Source organism: Pogona vitticeps, chromosome 1, assembly GCF_051106095.1.
Source record: "Pogona vitticeps strain Pit_001003342236 chromosome 1, PviZW2.1, whole genome shotgun sequence".
NCBI classification, from domain to species: Eukaryota; Metazoa; Chordata; class Lepidosauria; order Squamata; family Agamidae; genus Pogona; species Pogona vitticeps.
This window is the reverse complement of record NC_135783.1, coordinates 37,028,788-37,046,158: the sequence shown is the minus strand read 5'-3', so window position 1 is coordinate 37,046,158 and position 17,371 is coordinate 37,028,788. Positions and strand designations below refer to the sequence as shown.

General features: G+C 38.5%; 1 protein-coding gene across 1 annotated transcript in view; it reads right to left on the bottom strand.

The window, feature by feature from the left end:
* DNAH14 (dynein axonemal heavy chain 14) overlaps positions 1-17,371 on the bottom strand; it is a 334,274-nt gene that overhangs the window by 110,036 nt on the left and 206,867 nt on the right. Inside the window, 7 exon segments of the mRNA XM_072989973.2 lie at positions 1,023-1,211; positions 4,209-4,370; positions 6,982-7,179; positions 7,751-7,840; positions 11,078-11,245; positions 14,433-14,603; positions 16,731-16,898. Of these exon segments, the coding sequence (XP_072846074.2) occupies positions 1,023-1,211; positions 4,209-4,370; positions 6,982-7,179; positions 7,751-7,840; positions 11,078-11,245; positions 14,433-14,603; positions 16,731-16,898 (1,146 nt within the window).

Genomic DNA, 17,371 nt, shown 5'->3' with positions numbered 1-17,371 from the left:
CATTAAGTTCATAAGTGGAGGCACCACTGTACATGGTTGGTTGCATTTACCTGCAACTGCTCATCTGTAAATGTCCCTCTATGTAGACAAATGTAAGAGAGACCTGCATGCCATATACAGCCTGCAATTTAAAATTCTGCATTGTTTGGACTGGAGGAATTCCTGTGTCTTCCACAGGTATTCCTATCCATGTGGACATGCCCTTTTGATTATTTTATTTATTTTTTTAAAAAACATTAATAATTTTGATGTGGTGAGTTTTTTTTATAATGTGAAAAAGACAAATTTGTATGGGTTGGAGCTTTCAGAAAATACTTAAAGATGTTCTCAAACCTTTTCATGCCTGAACAATGCTAACCCATGAAAATGCTTAGTCTTCATGAGTATTAACAATGGCAAATGTTCAAAAAATTGCATTGACAAAAAATATGAGAAAGGCTCTGGGATTTAGATGATCAGATTCGCATTATTTTCTACAATGCTCAATAGGCAAAAACTTTATTTGATCACTACAAAATATATCTATAATACAATCTGCTAGCTTTTATGGCTTCATCAAGGCATGAGCCAATATCTTGTTTTAGTACTAAAGGGAATTTAGAATACAAAGGTTCATTGCAGATAGATGTATCAAGTTTGCTTCTTGGTAGGACTAGCCGCCTAGAGTGGTCGAAATGACTAGATAGGCGGGGTATAAATAAATAAATAAATAAATAAATAAATAAATAAATAAATAAATAAATAAATAAATAAATAAATAGTGCACTAAATTAGACCTAAATATTTACATATCTCTGACAATTCAGGGAATTACAAAGGGAAGGAAAGATCAATTATTTTATCTCTTTGCTCTACCTGAAGATCTCACGGGATTTAACTTATACTCAGAGTTTGAAAAGTAGATGATACCAATGAATGTAAAGTTTGAATTTTTGAATGGGATGTCATTGAGAAAATGAATGAGACAACTGTAACATGTTATAGTTTGCTTCACTAACATAAACAATGAACAAGTACCCTACCTCATTTCCAAACAGATCATTGTTGCTAAAGTAACTTTTTGCAACATGGCAAAGGGCTCCTTCAGGCCAGTTTTCATACCAGTCAACTGTACAGCAATTAACAATAGCAGGATATGTCCGGCAACACTGGCGGAAGATAATTCCCGCAGGACTTAATGTGAGAACAATATGCAGATTGCAATGCACTCTCTGAAATAAAAAGGTAATATGGCATGAAAATCACACTATCCACAGTCATTTATTACAGTTATATTATCCATTTACAGTATAGATAAGATCATTTTATTTATTTATCCATGGAATGTATGCTAGAAAGCAACAACAAAAAACCCAGTGCCCTCCAATTATTGAAACCACATCTGGATTGTGGCTAAGAAAAAATTAGTAACTTGAGTGGTAACATGGGTGTTTCACTTGAACAGACCAATGGTTCCCAACCCTGTATTACCAGACATTCTTGGATTAAAACTCCCAGAAGTCTTCACCATTAGCTGTGCTGGCCAGGATTTCTGGGAGCTGTAGTCCAAGGACATCTGGAGACCCAAAACTGGAAATCACCGCAGTAGACAATTTATAAAAACAGGCTGCTTACATGTAATGTTTGTTCCTCAAGTAGTCATCTGCACATTCACATCTATGAATCTATGCCTGCATAGAGCAACTGTGTGGAACTTTATAGATGGAGAGTGTTTAGGTGGTAGGGGTAGTAATTTCTCATTGTATATATTTTGCACACAGCTGTGTGTTGGTATGCATGGTAAATTACCGGAGTTTTAACTGCCTGTGATAAGTTGGATGAGTGCCAGGAAACACTGTTAAAACAATGGGGGGGGGGGAATGAAACGTGTGTGGACGGAATAGTAACTTGAATGGCAATACATAAAAATAGGTTACTTACTGTATGTGTAATGCTTGCTCTTTGAGTAGTGTTCTGATTGGCTGGAATGCCACTTGGCTGTAGAAATGCTGTTTCATTCATTGATTCTATCTATCTATCTATCTATCTATCTATCTATCTATCTATCTATCTATCTATCTATCTATCTATCTATCTATCTATCTATCTATCTATCTATCTATCTATCTATCTATCTATCTATCTATCTATCTATCTATCTATCACAAAACTGAATCATCAAGGTCTGGATCAGTCTAGGGCATGCTAAACAGAGTAGCTTCAAAGTGCAGTATGCCATTTGGTTCAATATTTGCATCCATATGCAAGGTTCGAACACACCACATTTTAAGAGACCCTGTTGAGGAGGAGACGGGCAGGATTTTTAAGATTTTGATATAAAATCTTCTCGGTGCTTCTCCTTCTCTGTGCTTTGCATAAACTGCTTAATTATGTCGAGTAATAATGGGAAGGTTCCTTTCTGCTTACCTGCAGAGGGGAAGAGAGATTAAGTTTTCCATTTTTCTTTAATTGTTCCTAACTGACACAGCACATCAGTGCTTAACTGATACTTAACTTCCTTTCCCTTCTCAGGTGAGTGAAAAGGAAGCTTTCCATTTTACAAGAACATTGTGCAGTGTCAGTGAACAGACAAATAGCCACCTTGGTTTGATCATAGTGATCACACATGATAGAACCAAACCAAAACAGAAAAATCCTTTCCATACAAAAAAAAGTAGCCCCTCACATGGACCCCAAAAGTTGCAGGTAGGAATTGATCAGGTGTGGATGGGTTTGCAACTGTACATATGGCATGTGGTTGCTGAGGAAAGGCATTAATCAACCTGTTCCCAACCTGGACCAAACTGTGGGACAAATGTCTGTCTGACTGCACCTTTATTTTGCAATAGGTGAGTATGTCCCATTTGCTAAAAAATACAGATCCTGTCTTTCAGTACCATATAGTTAGCATTCTAAATGCTTGTTGTTGTGGAAGCACTGAGACTGCAAGTTGATGTAACTTGATAAAGAACCAGGCAAGACTATTTGCTTACATGAGGGTCCACTATCCTACAGTACATGAGAAAATTACATTCATAATATATGTCAATTTTCAAATGCTGTTTAAATTTGCATTGTCATTCCTTAAGATTACAACCCTATGCATACTAAGGAAATCTACTGAAATCAATGGGACTTTATGAATAAACTTGCTTAGATTATACTAAATCAAACAGTGGTGAAAGTGTGGAAGATCTAATGAGATACTACTTTGAAGTAAAATTTAGCAATTCGCCTTAATAGCACGCAGCAGTATTCTAGCACAGTGGTTTTTAACCTTTTTGAAAGAAATGCCCCCTTGAGCCATTGAGGAAGTTATCACCGCCCCCCTCCCCGCGGTGATGATATCTTTCTTATTTATTTATTTATTTATTTATTTATTTATTTATTTATTTATTTATTTATTTATTTATTTATTTATTTATTTATTTATTTATTACACTTAAATCCAATGACCCCTGAAAACAAAATTCAATTCTAAGAAAATGAAATGCCCCCAAAACATTTAATGATTTAGTTGCAAGCGAATTTTAAGACGCAAAAAGAAATATAAAAAGGGCATAAAAACAAACCACAATGCAGGAACTAAAAATTTCAAGACAAAAACTCTGAAACTAAATTAAGATTGGAGGAAAATATATATTCATGTACACTGTAAAAAGGCTGCAGCCATCTTAACAGGTTTGGCTTGCTCCAGGGCCCCCCTTCTGCTCCAGAGCCCCCACACCACCCCTTTTCATTCTATTGCCCCCCTGAAAAATGAAATCGCCCCCTGGGGGGCATTATTGCCCACGTTAAGAACCACTGTTCTAGCATATTATATCAATACTGAGATGGAGCATTTAAGTTTTTGTAATATTTAAAATATATAAATCCTACTTTTTGAAGAGCTACCTACTAGATCAACTGCTCCAGCTCCTCTTAATTTACATCTACAACATGCTTGCCACCATTTCTTATTTCTAGTTGACAATCTACAGCATTCTTTCAAACTGCAGTTTTATGTAGATCATTTATGGGGAATGTGTACCACACCAATATTGCTGCAAATTCCATCATTACTTGCCACTGGCTATGTTGATTAGGGCTGATGGGAACTACAATCCAACAAAATCTGGAGGCCCACATGGTTCCCACCCAATATAGATATGAAACACAATGAAACACGATTCTGTTGCCAAAGTTCATAACAAATTAGTCACAACAAGATGACACATTTAAAATTCTACCTGTAAGAACAAGGAGTAAGTATCTTCTATTTGGTTGGAATGTTTAGCCTTTTCAGCAACAGATGTAAGGGTTACAATAATGTTATCCAACTCATCCTTTTCAAATAAGTTGGGCACCTGTCCTGATTTCAGAACACAGCTTAGGTCTTCCAAAAACGATTCCTAAGAGAAATGCTATGCGTTAGTAATCTCCATAAAGATGCTTAGTTTTCAAGAATGAAGATCATATTGCCACGTGCAATACGAAGAAACATGATTATAGCCAAAAAAAAGCTTATTTTTGTTTTGTTTCATGCTGGACTGTAGCCATTGTATTTTCCAAACCCAATGTGGTCTATTATTTAAAATATGCCTATACAAATACAAAAAGCTTTCTGTATCTTCTAGGAACTGAACTAGACAGTTAATGACACAGTTGATATAATCATGTCATTAAAAGCATATGATGACTGCCTGTTCATTCCAACATAAATTTATCTTCACCTGTATTTAAGAAATTAGCCAGTTTTTGCTTTATAACTCGTCATCAGGATATAAGTACAGCTTTTATTTTACATGTCCAATTATAACCCAGAAAAACATGTGTAAAAATTTGAAGCATGATGTAGTGCAAGTGAACATTAAATAATAAGATAAACAAATAAAAATAATAATAAATGATATCACAAATGATAAATAATCCAGACGGGTTTCTTGAGGAAATGCTTCTGTCACAGAAAAATTACATTTACATTTTGCTGTGGAAATGTATTCTGTTTTCATTCATTTGATAGTGTTTCCACTATAACATGCAACTAAGAAATAAGGTCCTTCCAAAGTGAAGGTTCAAAAGGTAATGTGCTATTACTTCATCTTTCCCTCTACAATTCATATTTTATACAACAAAAGACAGAGATAGTGTTGGGAAAATGGAAAATGGAAGAGTTAGTCTCTCTTTAATCCCATGAAGAAAATGGAACTGCACAATAAAAGTCTAGAATTGCAGAAAGAAGCTTGGATATTAGTGCTTTTATCCCAAAGTTTAAAAAAGAGGAAAAGAAAAAAGAATTACAGGGCATTTTACCCGTGATCTTTCTGCCAGTTAAGGGCAATAAAAGCCACATTGTTTCTTCAGAGAAGCATGAAATCTATGCTCCAGGAATATCTGGCTGGATAGCTTAGTGAGTTAGAATACTTAGGTCAGGAGATAATTCTCCTGTATGCCTTATGCCTCCCAAGAAAAATTCTAAACCATGAGCACTTGGCATGCAGCACAGTCCTAGAGCATCAGCAGAAGAACATGGCAAACCACTTCAGAGTACTATATACTTAGGAAACCCTGAAAAAGGTCACCATATGTCAGAATTAACTTGACAGTACAGATTTAATTGTTTATTTGTAATACATGAGCTTTGAAAAATGAGAGAATTGTAATTGAAAACTCCTGATCTTGCCATTTACTGTTTCTTAGCGGGTTCCAATAGCCTATTATTTTTACAATGGTTTGTTATAATAATGGGGCTTTTGAAACATATATAACCTTGTGGTGGTGGGGTTCTTACCCGTAGACCTAATGTGGTCTGCAGATGGTCAGCAGCCCATTGGGCCTTCTCAGCTGCCTTGAGTATCAACAACTGAATCTCATCTGACACAACATGACAGGAAACTCTGCCTCCCAAGAAGACAGACTATCCAAAATGCTGACAGAACAGCTGGCACAGCCAGTCAAACATTCATTGAAACTAAGGTAATCTGGGGATCATATGGATATATTTGGCTTATGGAATGGATTGGGTATTGCCTTAACCTCAGTGAAAGTCCATTCTGATCTACAGAGAAGGAGACATCCAGGAATGGGTCAAATGTTATATCACAAAGGAAAGGCGGACTGGACACTGAACAGCTTTATCATGCCTGTCTATTTTAGTATATACCAGTGCTCTTTCCACAGCACCGCACAGAAAAGATAAAAAAGGAGCTAGAAAATGTAAGAAGCATGAAGAAGTGAGTTGAGTTAGTGAGTGTGTTATATGTCTATGCTCTAAGAAGTGACGATCCTTGGGAGGGTCTCGATGATTTTTTCTCTGCAGACCAGGATGGAACCTCATGGAAAGTAAGCCACAGCCTTAGATGCATGCAAACGAAGCTTCTAGGCAGTGCCCACTGTGAAAAGGAGGCAGCAGCGGTGACTGGCAATTAAGAAACTCATGCTTCTGAATGGCTCCTGGTAAAGAATGAAAGGAGGGCAGCCATCCTGAACAGCCTGAACATGCTTTAGAACTGGGGGCTTTGGAAGCTTTTCTGAAAGACTGATCATTTTGGTAGCCTTGTTGAAATATCTCTCCATGGGAACCATGTCCAATAGCAAGAAAGGAGGAGGATGAAGAAGAGAAAATTCGAGGGAACACACTCTCTCTCTCTCTCTCTCTCTCTCTCTCTCTCTCTCTCTCTCTCTCTCTCACTCACTCACTCACTCACTCACTCACTCACTCACTCACTCACTCACTCACTCACAGAGGCAGAGAGACAGATTAAGAAGTTTGGAAAAGCCAAATGGAGAAGAGCATGCAAGGAAAGAAGCCTATTATTGGCAGGGCAGGAGAAACAACAATGGGAGGAGTTGACAAGGTTGGCTATGATAAAACTCTCCAGTCTTCAGTCCCCTACCTTCCCTGCACAGTGATGATATTAACCCGTTCCTGGATGGCTCCTTCCCACAGATTGAGAAGGACAATTTAACTAGTATGCAATTAACTTGACACACACAGAAATGTTCCACAGCAGAAATGCTTACTTGAATTATGTCAGAATCTGAGATGAGAAAAACAGTCCTCTTGCCTTCCAGACCTGTTTGCTTGTAGACATTTTTAAGGTCTTCTCTAAAATTTACAGAACTATAACTGGAGGTAACAGATAACCTGTAGAGGCTGCATTCAGATAAGCAACAGGCTAAGGAGGCACAGGTTACTTTCCCGTTGCCATCTAGACCAATCTGAAGAAAAATATTAACCATAATTGAGACAGCAGAAGTATAATCCTTTAAATAAAATATTTATAAACTATAAGGCTTGAAAATAAGTATGAATGGAAGTCTACATTTTATTCAAGTCTAGTGGAACATTTTAGAGGATAATTATGTTCAAATTCATTCAGTTGTTCTTCCAGTTGTCCTAGCTGGGTCGCCTCTAATAGATCTCTAGTGTTTTGCTTTATACTGAGGAACGCAGGTTATATGTTGAATTTGGACAACACATGCACACCCAAAATGCCAAGTCACACTCGATTCAAAGGAACTTGCTGACATGTTTGTATACAGGACTGTAGCGTAATGTAATGAAATGAGTTGATGAATAAGGCAAATAATTACATTTGTATTATATAATTTAATTATTTATGTTTCATGAAAGAAAGATACAGATGAAACAAAAATAATTTAAAACATAGTACAAAAGGTTTAAACCAAGTTTTTATTTAGTTGAAATATGCTAGTTTTTAATGTAAATTACTGCCACTTGAATGCTATACATCATTATATCAACATTTTAAAATACAAATTCTCTTACTTGTGTCATGTGACCACCTTCCTGTCGAAAAATTCTTGCAGCCCTTGTTATATGTTGTATAACTTCCTTGAAAAATACGATGGAAGTACTCTAGAAACACACATTTCAAATTGTTTTTTATAACACTAAAGGGTTTAGAATACTTTCAGATAGTATTCTATAACTATCAAAAGGTCACAACAGTACATAGAATTTTTTGCACTGAATGAAGAGAGAAAGTGATGGGAATAGGAATATGCCATTCTGTTCCTTTCTTTCCATTACTAAAACTCCCAAAATTCTCCTACCTGACAGACAGCTAGGCCTAGCTCTGCCTAGTTTCCTGTTAAAAATAGCTTTCTTTTTTAACAAGAAGCCTGGTCACAAACCCTTACAGCTTGGACTCTTCTCCCTAGTGTGTGTCTGTCTGTCAGGTGGGACTCCTAAAATGGAGAATTCTGGAATTTATAGTCCCCCCCCCCACAAAACCACACAAATGGCATATCCTTAGTTGGGAATGATCATAAATAGAGATGGCGCTTCATATTGATATACGAATTTGAAGCCTGTTGGCACAGGTGGCTGGCTTGATTAACACCCACTCACAGACACCCACACACACAGCGCACGGTGTGCGTGGCCAGCATAATCTTCTGCACCCCAATCAAGACAGTAGTTTGGCTGCCACAGGCCCACCTCCCTGCTGGCCCAGACACTCTGGCAAGGGGGCAGAAGGATGAGTCTCCCTGCTCAATCACAGAGCAGCTGGGCAAGCAGCTACAGCCACATTTGAGGTACAGAAGATTACACTTGCCATGCGCACCATGTGGTAAGTGGTCTGGTGGGGTCTGGAAGTTGTGTGTTCATCAAGCCTGTGCCCCCATCTCTAACCATAAATCTAGAAGAGATTTCTTTTCTGGACAACAGAGATCAGTAACACATGTGCTAACAATGCTGTGCTCATTCTTCAGTTTATAAAACTGAAAACCAACATAGGGGAGTGGGACATCTTTCTAAAAGGAGCAATAATTTATTGCAGAAGGTAGTGGTATTCTTTTTACTCCTTCTTACCCTATGAACTTCACTGTGGTTGAAGCATCTCTTACCTTAGCAGCAGAAGGTCATAACAGAAAAAGGTAGTCTTGTAATTTTTTAGCCAATCAGCCTATTTCCAAACTCAACACAGTGGACACATTAACTGCACTCACACAGACCTAATGCAAATGTAAACATGGCATTGGATGCAAGACCCTTTTCATTGGTACTTACTAGTTTAAAGAATGGGAATATTAGCGTGAAGGAACAGCTTTAGCAGGCAAGGCAGGGGAGACAGGTGAGTGAGAGAGAAGTGGTTAAGTATTTGCTCTCAAAATAGAATAAATAATAGTCTCTCCCACCACTGTGACCATTGTTACGATTTCACACACCATTCTCCTTTCACTTGATTGGGAAGCCAAGCTCCAGAACAGGAAGTGGAATTGAAAGACGTATAAAAGGTTATGCTCCTAGGAGCAGAAAGGAGGGAAGTGGCAAGCAGAATGAGGTCACTGTCCTCTCACTTACAGCACACATCAGGCGATAAATTGTCCTATTTTTCAGGCCTATGTTATTATAATGAGAAATATTAATATTTTATTGCTAGGAAACAATGAAACAGAAATCAGTATTCCAGATCTCCAGTTTTATGTAGTATCCAATTCTCAACATCCAGTAGCAGAACAGCAGAATACAGTGAAGCTTGGAGGAAAAAATAATTAATTAATACCATTAAAACACCTTAATTCTTTTTAAATATATAATCACATGCAGCACCAATTAAAAGCTGTTAAAAGACTGCCTAAAAAGTATGGTCTTCATCTGTTGTCAAAAAGACAAGATGGAAGAAGCCAACATAGGTCATCAGGAGGTTTGGGCTGAGAAGTCAGCAATATGCTGACGACACTCAGCTCTACCTCTCGTTTTCCACCAATCCAGGTGAGGCGGTTTCTGTGCTGAACTCGTGTCTGGACCTGATAATGGACTGGATGAGGGTTAATAAATTGAAACTCAATCCAGACAAGACGGAAGTGCTGTTAGTGGGTGCTTCGCCGGACAGGTTGGAGGGCCATTTCCCTGCCCTGAATGGGGTTACACTCCCCCTAAGGGACAGGGTCCGCAGCCTGGGGGTGCTCCTGGACCCCAGTCTAACACTGGAAGCCCAGGTGGACTCGGTGGCCAGAGGCGCCTTCCTTCAGCTGCGGAAATTATATCAGCTACGGCCCTACCTGGACGAGCGGAGTCTCATGACAGTTACACACGCACTGGTAACATCTCGTATAGAGGCAGCGCTCTACGTGGGGCTGCCTTTGAAGACGGTCCGGCGACTGCAACTGGTCCAGAATCGAGCTGCGCGGCTGGTGAGTGGTGGAGCCGCTAGAGATCACATCAAGCCGATTCTGTTCAATTTACATTGGTTACCAGTTGCTGCCCGGGCCCAATTCAAAGTGCTTGTTTTGACATATAAAGCCCTAAACGGCTTGGGCCCTGGATACTTGAAGGACCGCCTCCTTCCATATGAGCCTACCCGGCAATTAAGATCTAGCCAGGGGGCCCTTTTGAAAGAGCCATCCCTCAAGGAGGTAAGAGGGATGGCTTGTAGACAAAGGGCCTTCTCAGCAGCTGCCCCCAGACTATGGAACGCCCTCCCAACTGAAATTCGTCTGGCGCCGATGTTGATGACATTTCGGCGCCAGGTCAAAACCTTCCTGTTCCAGAAGGCTTTTAATTGAAATAACAACTGTGGGTCCTGATGATGGCAATTTTAATTGTATTTTTATTGTATTTTAATCATTTTATTGTATTGAATTTTAATTATTGTAAGCTGCCCAGAGACCTCAGGGTAGAGTGGGCGGCATATAAATTAAATAAATAATAAATTATTATTATTATTATTATTATTATTATTATTATTATTATTATTATTATTATTATTATTATTATTATTATTATTATTATTATTATTATTATTATTATTATTATTATTATTATATTCTCTCCATTTTACTTTTACTCCAAGGAGCTAAAGGCAATTTACTCCTGCCGCCATATTTTTATTTTATTTTGCAACTACTTCATGAAGGAGAGACAGGTGAGGATTAGAAACACGAAGGACCCTAAAATTACTGACTTTGCTTCATGGTTGAATGAAGATCCAGATCTGTGCCTCCCTACTTCTAGCCTTACATTCTAACAACTACATCACACTAACTTATTAATTGTTCACTCTGCATCTATGCAGCACATGCATACTTTTTAACAGGAGTAAAATCTTTTATTTCATAAAATATAATTCACACTTCTTTATGTTACCTCAGGTTTAATTGCTTGCATTCTGATGTAGGATTCTTCTAGTGTCAAAAGAAGACGCTTTTGCCTAGTAACATTTCTATAGATTCTCTTTTCCATGGGTGTATTCAAATCCAGAAAATCCACAAATGTAGGGGGATCCTCCATCAATTGTTCCTTTGACCATGGTATCTATAAAATAATTTCATTATTAGTAAGAAAGAGAATGATATCTTCTACACAGTTACTAGAAAATTTATCCAATATTCCTTGTTCTGTATCATTCTATTTTCAATAATCTAAGGGAGCCAGCTATTCTGAAGGAACCTTCAGAGGGAAACAGCTACTAGATTGTTTGCATCTGTAGAAGATTCCATAGCTTCTAACATTTCACAGATAAAGCTTCTGGGGATGAATGGATAAGAAAAGGGATATAGTGTAACCTGCTGCCCTACCCAGACAGGTAATCCCTGATAATACTAGTTCATGTGTTTGTAATTTCAAAGATTGACTACATTCAATGTCCTCTACATGGGCAAAAATTGAGGGCAGTGCAGAGGCTGCAAGAGGTGCAAAATGTGGCGGCTAGGGTGGTTTTGGGCATCTCAATATATGAACATCTCTCCCTGGTCCTGGCTTACCTGCATTGTTTGCCTATATGCTTCTTTACTAAACTCAAGGTATTGTATTGTTGTTGACAAATAAGGCCCTTAACAGTTTGGGACCTTGTTACTTGTTTGAACACCTTTCCCTGAGATTCTCCACCCATACCACACATTGCTTCCAAGCTTTGATGCTGTGGTGGCTACAACAAGCCGCCCAGAGACCTCTGGGTAGTGTGGGCGGCATATAAATTGAATAAATAAATAAAATAAATAAACAAGGGAGGCCTGGAAATCTACAACCAGGAACTGGGCCTTCTCAGTAGTAGCCACTACCTTTGTCGCAAGGTGGGTGGGTAGGGGTGGGTGGCAGGGGCAGGCCCGCCACCACCACCACCCCGCACCCTCCTGCACCCCCATGGCAAAGTGCCGTTTTCAGAAGCCTCCCAGGTGCTTTTCCACTGCTGAATAAGCCCCGGGAGACTTCTGAAAGCAGCGCTTTGCTGCGGGGGGGGGCAGGGGAGCACATGGGGTGGTGGGCTGCCCCTGCCACCCACCCATCCCATGACAAAGCACCGCTTTCAGAGGTTTCCCCGGGTTTCCACTGCCTGTTTACCTGCTGGGAAAGCCCGGAGAAGCCTCTGACACCCTGCGCCGATCAGCTGTGAGGCAGGGAGGGGGGCGGGAGTGGAGGAGAGCACACGCACACACCCACACCCAGCAAAGCACTGCTTTCAGAAGCCTCCTGGGGCTTTGTCTTGCGAAACAGGGCCATAGGAAAAATCTTCTTGTGAGACACCAAAACCATCACCGGACTCATTCGTCTAGCAAATTTTTCATCCAGCAAGGCAATCATCTTGCAGGGCACCACTGTAGGTAGGTAGGTAGGTAGGTAGGTAGGTAGGTAGGTAGGTAGGTAGGTAGGTAGGTAGGTAGGTAGGTAGGTAGGTAGGTAGCAACCGACCGACCGACCGACCGACCGACCTACCTACCTACCTACATACATAAGAAAGACAATGGTAGGTCAGCAGAACTCGGACCCCTATGCGTCAAAAACAGAAAACAGGATATAAAACCCTAACCCTAACCCAGAGAATGATAGAACTGAGACAAGACAACCAACAAGGCACTTCTCTCTTGTGCATACACATTTCATTTTATTGAAGAGGTCTAATAAATACAGGCAATAAAACCTGACTACTTTATAAAGACTATGAAGAGTATTTTAGGCTGGAGTAATGGTAGCATACTTTATAAATACTATTTTATAAAGTGTGCTGATAATCCTAAAGTGCTGTTAGCTGTTAGATTTATATGTGTCTGTACTGCGATTTTTAATTGGTTTTGTATATTTCTGGTTGTTTCGTTGGAAATTTAATTTAGCACTTTACAAAGGTAAAGGTAAAGGTTTCCCTTGACATTTAGTCCAGTTGTATCCAACTCTAGGGGGCGATGCTCATCCTCATTTCCAAGCCATAGAGCCAGCGTTTGTCCGAAGATAGTTTCCGTGGTCATGTGGCCATCACAACTAGACACGAAACGCCATTAACTTCCCACCATGGTGGTACCTATTTATCTACTACCTATTTTTACATGCTTTCAAACTGCTAGGTTGGCAGGAGCTGGAGCAAGCGACAGGAGCTCACTCCGTCGTGTGGATTTGATCTTACGACTGCTGGTCTTCCGACCTTGCAGCACAGAGGCTTCTGTGCATATAATATTATGCACGATGTGTTAATCACAACTCGACTTACGAACTTCATTCATTTTGGAGCGGTGTTCGTACGTCAAAAAGTTCGTAAGTCGAAGTACCATTTCCCATTGAAATGCATGGGAACAGAATTAATCCGTTCCAACATTTCAAAAAATTACCTTTGGAGGTCTCAAAGGGCTTCCTCCGATGTCGAGGGGAAAGCCCTTTGAGACCTCCAAAGGTGATGAACGACTCCGCACAAAAATGCCACTTTTTGCGAATGGAGCCTCGACCTCGTTCGTAGGTTGAGGCTCCGTTCGCAAGTCAATGCCAATTTTTGCGAATGGAGCCGCTCGTAAATTGAAAAGTTTGTATGTAGGGATGTTCATAAGTCAAGGGTTGACTGTATGTGTTAATTATACAATGGATAACCAATGTGATGTAAAGGACAGACTGACAGATTAGGAGTCAGGAGACCAGGGTACAAATCCCTGCTTAGACATGGAAACTTAATGGAGGGTGACACTGGTAAAACTTGGTAAATATCTCATACAACTTGAAAATACCATCCTTCCAAGGTCGGTAAAATGAGTACCCAGCTTGCTGGGGGGGCAATGTGTAGCCTGTATAATTAAAATTGTAAACCGCCCGGAGAGTGCTTGTAGCGCTATGGGGCGGTATATAAGTCCAATAAATAAATAAATAAATAAATAAATAAATAAATAAATAAATAAATAAATAAATAAATAAATAAATAAATAAAAGTCAGCATAAGTCAGATGTGACAATACTCAACACACACAATCCTATAATCCTATATTACACAAAGTAAACAAGCAAATGATTACTCAAATGATCAAAATCTCTCTCTCTCTCTCTCTTTCACACATACACACACACACACACACATACAAAGAGAGGGGGGAGAGGGGGAGAGAGGGAGAGAGGTGTTCAAAAGAAAAAGGAACCAGGTTTTCTGAACCTTTAATAGCTATGGGCAAGGAGAAATTTCATTCTACTGTACAAAGTACAATAGCTTTATCATGTGGCCATCCTCACACATGCATATGTACATAGAACTTACTTTAAAATAGTTATTGAGCTCACTGGCAACAAATTGATAGAAAATCTCTTGTTCTACAGGATCAACCAGGCGATCATGAAAAACCCGGGCAGATTCATGCACAAAGAACAATGCTGTCGTTTCTTTTGAGACAATGACAGATCTGTGAGCTTGAAGTAATCCTTCAAGTAACTATAAATACATTCAAAAGAGACTTATCAGACTGAAAGTGGATTCACATTATTGTTACTTTTAAAAATTATTCTAAGTTACTGCCAGTTTCAATAAATGTAGTTTTATATTGCAATGTGCATCATTTGTTGTTACTGGTTTATATTTGGAAAGTCTTTTGGAAATGCTAATTGGCACAGGAAAGGCCACAGTACAGATTTCAGATATAAATAAAATAAACAATGTTTCCATTTTCAAAGTGCAGAGCAATCTTCTGGGGAGTATTTTAGGCTGGAGTAATGGTAGCATAACCCCGAGTACAAAAATAAATCCAGGACCATTCACATCGTGTTGGTTATAAATATACTATTTAATTGTATTTTAATTGTTACATATCTTTATTGTATTTTAAATGCTGTAAGCCGCCCAGAGACCTTTGGGTAGTGTGGGCGGCATATAAATAAATAAATAAATAAATAAATAAATAAATAAATAAATAAATAAATAAATAAATAAATAAATAAATAAATATTTGTTCACTAATACCTCAGTGCACAGTATTAATTGCCAGGAAGTGGCATATGTATTTCCTGCTATTAGCATAATTGTCCTCCAGCTTGTTTGAGTAATCAGACTTGCAAATGAAGTCTGTGCATACTTTCTGATGGTCACAAACCAGGTGATTTGCAAGTTAACTGAGATAAAAAAGTAGTGCTAGAGCTTCATCACTTAATCCAGCACTAATTTTAAATATGGCTGTATTGTATACTGAGAAACTAAGTGATGTAATTCTGTGATCTGACATAGCCAGATTTCTTAGCTGGGTGAAAAGGGCTGGATTAGAAAGAAGGTAGAACAAGTCTTGAAACTTTTCAAAAACTTGTTGACTGAAGAGTGGGGACTGCCTTCTGGGGAGGAACAGTAGGTATAGAAGCAGACCTATTGGCTGTATTTTGGTGGGACATTTAGGAGTGTTAGACAGTAGAGCTCCCAAGGTCTCCCCATTTCCTTCCTCTAATCCTCCAGCTTCCAAAAAAGAAATATCCTTCTCTTATGTCTGATGAAGTAGACCTGACCACAAAAACTCACATTAAAATTATAAAAGTTAGTCTTTAAGGTACCATGATGTTTTTCTCTCCCCCCCACTTTTGTTGTTGTTGTTCTCACCTATAATGCTGGAGAAGATTGTTGGTCATAAATGTAACTGGCCACAATCTACTATTCATGTGGGACTTCCAACAGCAGCTGTGAACTTAATATGGCTGTGTAATTGGAAACAGACCTGCTTTGCTGTCCTGGTGGATTAATAATTCTTTTTTAAAAAATAAAGCTTTCAAAGAAGCAAAGACTTCCCCACTGGTGACAGGACTATGCGAATTCAGAGGGAAGGGAAAAGATTGAGAAGAGAGGGGAAAGGTAGTAAGAGAATTTGAAAAGGTGGGAGAATTAAAAAAATCTAAGCATAAGTGAATCATAAGAATTATTAAAGGATTATATCAGACATAAAGAACAGATTGGGGAGGTTAGAAGAGAAGAAATTGTGAAAGTCTTTAAGAAAAGAATAGAGTGGAAACCATGTCTTGAAACAGCCAGCCTGTTGGAAGTTGACACAGAGTGTGGGGTTTATAGTGTAAGTCAACATAATTGAACATTTGACCCCCTCTCCCCATTTGGCATGGATAGTGCTAGGAGTTAACTATTCTTGGATGGCTCCTTTACATAATCATAAAATTAAACATTTAGAATTAAATATCTCACAAAGAAAGCTGTTTGATACTGTAAGCTTATTCAGTAGAATTTCAAACAAAATGAATAACTGGGAAAAAACCGCACAGTTGCTGTATTTAACAGGCAATTACATGTACATTTGAAAATAATTTCTGCTGGCAATATACAGAGGCAAATATATCATAGCTCTGAAAGCACCAGTCCTAGCAACAACCTTATAAAATTTCTCTGTAAACAGTGAATAAAGATCACCGTATGTCACATTCTTTGGATGCAAATAACAGTGCAATACTGCGTATTCAGGAACAATGTAAACAACCTCTGATTTCTGACATATTTTAAAAATGGCACCTGAGCTAATTCTGTGTTGTCTTCACCTATATTTATGATCAGACTAAATGTTTTGCCAACTTAACAAACCTTAAAAAGATCTCGCAGGTTGAATATGTAATGGCATTTAGCTGGAGTTGGACGCATTTTATAAAACATTCTATAGTATAAAGCGATAGAGGAGCATGTTAAGTAGTCTGTGCATTTCTGAACTTCAACCAAAAATCTGTTGTTGTAAAAGTGTGTTCCTAGACGCACCTGTAGAAAAGAAATGTATATATTTCACAATTTCTACAAAAATATTCCATTTCAACAAAGATTATATGTTAAATTTGTATATTGTACTTCATTACTAAGTCCAATATGATGCTAAGGTTTTATTATAGAAACCAATTTTTAATATTTAGAAAATTAATATCCTGAAATAAATTTAGTTTTAGAAAAGGTAGCCATGTTAATCTGTGCTAGCATGTCAGGCAAAAACAAAACAAAACAAAAAACAAACAAAAAGAAAAATAAAGAAAGAACATTGTGGCACCTTAAAGACTGACTGATATACAGTGGACCCTTGACTTACAGACGGCTTGACTTACAGACTTTTTGAGTTACAGACTTCTCTGGCCGCAAAATTTAGGTTTGACTTGCAGACTGAGATTTGACTTACAGACCAGAAAAAAAACAAAATGGAACAAAAACGGCCTGTTACGGGATTAATCGGTTTTCAATGCACT